This window comes from Otolemur garnettii, unplaced genomic scaffold (genome assembly GCF_000181295.1).
Source record: "Otolemur garnettii isolate 467f Iridium unplaced genomic scaffold, OtoGar3 scaffold00008, whole genome shotgun sequence".
NCBI lineage: Eukaryota > Metazoa > Chordata > Mammalia > Primates > Galagidae > Otolemur > Otolemur garnettii.
In genome coordinates this window covers 14,989,916-14,994,617 of record NW_003852403.1, presented here as the reverse complement: position 1 = coordinate 14,994,617, position 4,702 = coordinate 14,989,916, and the positions used below count along the sequence as shown (strand labels likewise).

The window sequence follows — 4,702 nt, the reverse complement described above, 5'->3', positions numbered from 1 at the left end:
GTCCCTAGGGCTTAAGAGGCCAGAGCTCAGTTCTTGGCCCTGTTACTATGGTCAGGCTAGGAGGCCTCTGAGGTCTCAATCAGTAAAGGGCATTGGACAAACTGACCTCACAAGGCTGCCCCAGCTCTGCTGTTCTGTGTGTAGAGTCAGATGCCATATCCTCTTGTTCTGAATTATGGTCAGACCTGGGCAGGTCTATTTCCAGACCAGGCAGTGAACAGTTAGATTCGCTTTATTGGCATTGTGATTTCTCAAGCCCAGACCTGGCTCTAGCAGATCCAACAGTTTACTGCATTGACTCAGTCAACTCAAGGCAGTAGATGAGTTCATCTAAATTCGACAGGGTTCATACATGATTGGATTAATTTTCCTAAGGCAAGAACACAAGTGGACAGGCTTCTTGGGAAAGGAGGATGGGGACAGTTTTATTGTGGATTCACTCCAAATTCATTTATGGCCCCCTTGCTCCAAACAAAAAAGTAGTCCCTGGTTTGGCATTGCTCAATCAGGTATAATCCAGAATAGCGGTTCTCAACCTATGGTCGTGAGCCCTTTGGGGGTGAAACGACCCTTTCACAGGGGTCGCCTAAGACCATCAGAAAACACATATTTCTGATGGTCTTAGGAACCGAGACACCACTCCTCTATCTGAAAATAATTTTATGGTTAGATGTCACCACAACATGAGGAACTATATTAAAGGGTCATGGCATTAGGAAGGTAGAGAACCACTGATCTAGAAGATGAAGACATGTGTTCAAGAGTTTTTGGTGGTAGAGCTTCCTACAGAAAAGCTTGAGTTCTTTTACTGTGATGCTACCTGGAACCTGAAATGTAGTCAGTCCTAGAACCCTGAGTAACGAAAGAGTTGATAGATGAAATAAAGAGGATGTGGCAGGGACGGGGCTTAGCAGGCTTTATAAGCTGTAATGGGAGATGGGGATAAGGTCCAGAGGATAATCTATAGCTTAACACTCATGGTTCTTCTGAGCCTACCAACGCATATTTAATATATGCATGAGAATCCACCCACTTGCATTTCACAAGAGGAGGCTGAGCAGTGAATTACCTGAAGTCATACAGCATCTCAATGGCCAAACTGCAACCATAACCCAAGTCTTCTGCCACCCAGAGTATGGCTTTCCCACCTGTTGGATGGGAAGCTCAAGGGCCTCATTATTAATAGCACACATGAAGAGATGGAGGTGAATTGTCACCAACTTTAATAGACTCTGGTTGTATCTGCCAAAGCAGACTGACTTGGAGGTGTCTAAGAGCTCCAGCTTCTGTAGTCCAAAAGGGCCAGTCCACTTGGATGAGTTCCTGCCTCTCCCTTCAAAGGAACCAGCTGGCCAAGGAGAACTAGACAATGATTTTACTGTTTGTGCAACTCATTAGCAGAGACCCATTCCAGGGAGCCTCTGGACAAAGCCAACAGATTGCCACTGGCCTGTCAGAAAGATGGAGGAGGGGTCCCCCCAATCCAGCCCGAGGCAATGAAAGCTAACTGACTTTAGACAACGATACTTAATCTTGGGGGAGGGCTGGGTCACAGACTACCTGAAAGCTATAAATGACCTTGTCCCACCTCAAAAGTAAATGCACTTACATCTCAATTTTTGCATTCAGTTTCAGGGGGTTCACAGGTTAAAAAGAATTCAACGAAGAACTCTTGCACTTGTGCTTTTGCTTGCCACAGTGTTTTTTAGTAAAGAGAAAACCTAGCAAGCACCCTGCTTGGGTTGCCTCCTCCCTCTTCCTGATGCAGCCTTTCTGCTTGGCCGGACTCTGCAAAGCCCTTCATTAACAGAGTAAGCAGAGCTACTGCTTTCCCCCTCTGTTTCTCCTCACTGCATTAGACGGTTATCGTGTCTTCCAGGAGCTTCCCAACCTTTTGGAGTGCAGGCAAATCCAGCATCGCTCCAGGATCTCCTCAAAGGCACCCACACTCTTCCACAATCATGTCTTTATGGTGATCTAGGAGCACCCTGCCATTGTCCACATACAGCATGCTCAGAGGCTTGGTCTTCACTGGGGCACAGCAGGTAGAAGGGACTCGGTGGGGCTGATAATGTTTGAGCAGACTCTGCAACAGGGAGGAGAGGAGAGTCAATTCCTATTCCAATGGGAAGATCAGAATAGGACTATAGCTGAGTAACGGAAAAAAATAGTTACTGAGTTAAAAATCAGCTTCTGGGACGGTGTCTGTGGCTCAAAGGCCCCATATGCCAGAGGTGGCGGGTTCAAGCCCAGCCCCGGCCAAAAACTGCAAAAAATAAAATAAATAAATCAATCAGCTTCTGAGTGCAAAAATGGAAAATTATTTTCATTTCATAAAGGAATCAGCATGTCCGTGTATCACCAACTCTGTTGTCTGGACGTTAGCTCTATTTTGTTTTTTTTTAGAAAAGCCTTTAAGGCTTTTTTTTCACAGGGCGGTGCCTCAAAACCATAGGGCGCTGGTCCCATATGTAGGAGGTGGCGGGTTCAAACCTAGCCCTGGGCCAAAAACAAAAAAGCCTTTAAATAGAAAGATTCAAAAAGTTACATGTGTCTGGGTAGAGTAGTAGCTAATTTATACCATCTATTCTTCTAATCTAGAATGAATACCAATATTCTAAGAAACTCCTGGTTTAGTTCTAGAAATATGATTCACATGGAAATTCCTGTGGGATTAGCTTTGTTGGCCAGAGAAGGGCAGATAAGAGTCAATAGGAGAAAAGGTAACAACCTCTTGGCATTTTGGAAGCAGGCCCTGTCCCTGTGATCTAGCCAAGTGTTTTCCGATCAGTGTCAGAGCTGGCCATTGGGACTATCTGGGCCTCTATGGTCATGCTGCAGGTGGCTTGGTAGAGTGCATGGCACTTGAGTGAAGCTCACCAGGCCTTTGCCCAGGAAAGCTCTGAGGCTCTGGCCCTCCAGTGCCTCCCTTGCATGAGCTCAGCTAACATGCTTATGTCCCCAGAGCCCCTGAACCAAAGTGACACTTGGCAAGGAGGATACTACAAGTCAGTAAAATGAAACACTTTGGCTCCATATGATCTTTCAAGTACAGGGCAAGGCCACCTTATTCGGCTCTATTTTCTGTTCTTTGTCTCATATTCCTTCCTAACACCAGTCCTTGTGTTCCTACACCATAGGCTGATTAGTGGCACCTGGTGGTAGCCTCCGGTCTTGTCTACTCCCGTGAAATAAGTAGTCAGTTCCTGTTTCTGGCAGCAAAAATACTGTGGTTGGAACGGTATTATTTTAATTGTAACCCTGGCGCCATAAACATGGCCCCTATTTCGTATACAACATACCTATAACCCACCAACCACCATCCATGCAGTATGCATATCATCTTGTTAACGCTACAGCATCTCTATGAAAGATGGCATTGCCACCCCAATTTACAGGTGAGAAAGCAGGCTGGAATGAGTAAACAACTTGATCAATATCACATAGTAAGGAGTTAAATGCAGGCCTGTCTCTAAAGTCTAGCTTCTGAACTTCCTTTCCTAGAATGTCAAGCTGAGGAGGAGCTAAGACCCTCTGGTCTATCCTCCATTCCCTAATTTTATGAAAGACAAGGAAAAAGCCCTAGGGAAGCAATTTGTTCAAGGTTACCCAACAAGATATGACTCCATGTACGCTCCAAGAGGATGCTGTGACTGGGTCTAGCACAGGGACTGTCACACTGTAGGTGCTTAATAACTGAAAGAATGTCCCCCAAGGAGTATGTCCCCATTGCTTCATACCTCCCCTTCCCCTCCAACCCTGGTAGCACACCTGGATGTAAGCGTGATTGGTGGGATGGAACTCCTCCCCCACAGGGTTAGGACACTCGCCTTCACAGCGATAGGCATTGTACTGCTTGGGGTAGATGATCCAGGAACCCCATCCAATCAGGTTAAAGTCCACCTGGAATTTGACCTTTCGACACAGTTGGCTTCTGTCTGGCAAGTGATGTCGACGGTGCCTCCTGCCCCTCTCGGGGAAGAGTTGTCCCTCTTGGGCCCGCCAGGAGCTCTCAGCTTCCCATAGCAAAGTGGAGCTGCCCAGCCGCCTCCGCTCCAACGAGAGATTTGAGTAAAGCACAAGAAGCACACTGGCGACAGGCGGTGCAGACGGCCGCTGCCGGCAACTAGACATCTGCTCCTCCAGTGCCTCAGGGTGCTTTAGCCACTTAGAGAAGGGCCTGGTCACCTCTAGGATCATGCTTCCTGAAGAAAAGGTGACCTGAGACAGAGTGACAGTGAACTGGTCCATCCAAAGCCGCTTCAAGCAGTCACCTTGGGCCTGCTCCAAATCTGGCTTTAGCTGGTGGAAAATCTCAATGGAAAGTGGGCCCTCAGCAGGTAAGTCCACAGCACCAGACAGCTGCAGCCGGAGCTCAGCCCACACCAGATCCTCTTCTTGGCTCAGGAAGGAGAAGTCAAAAGCAAAGGTCCAGTTCTGCCCATCTACCTCCACATCTGGGTGGGAGAAAAACCAAGAAGGAAGCAGGGTAAGTGGGGGGCCCCCAAACGCAGTCAGTATAATCACCACCATGGCTCATGCTGGAGTCCTTACTTTGTATGAATCATCTCTTTTTTACTTTATTTAGAGACAGAGTCTCACTTTATTGGCCTCGGTAGAGTGCTGTGGCATCACAGCTCACAGCAACCTCCAGCTCTTGGGCTTAGGCGATTCTCTTGCCTCAGCCTCCTGAGTAGCTGGG

General features: G+C 47.4%; 1 protein-coding gene across 1 annotated transcript in view; it reads right to left on the bottom strand.

Moving 5' to 3' along the window:
- Positions 1-1,833: 1,833 nt before the first annotated feature.
- Positions 1,834-4,702, bottom strand: part of NODAL (nodal growth differentiation factor) — a 9,512-nt gene continuing 6,643 nt past the window's right edge. Inside the window, exons 2-3 of the mRNA XM_003783591.2 lie at positions 3,772-4,457; positions 1,834-2,086 (exon numbers count right to left, since the gene is read on the bottom strand). Coding sequence (XP_003783639.1) covers positions 1,934-2,086; positions 3,772-4,457 — 839 coding nt within the window. The 3' untranslated portion in view covers positions 1,834-1,933. The remainder of the gene's footprint in view (positions 2,087-3,771; positions 4,458-4,702) is intronic.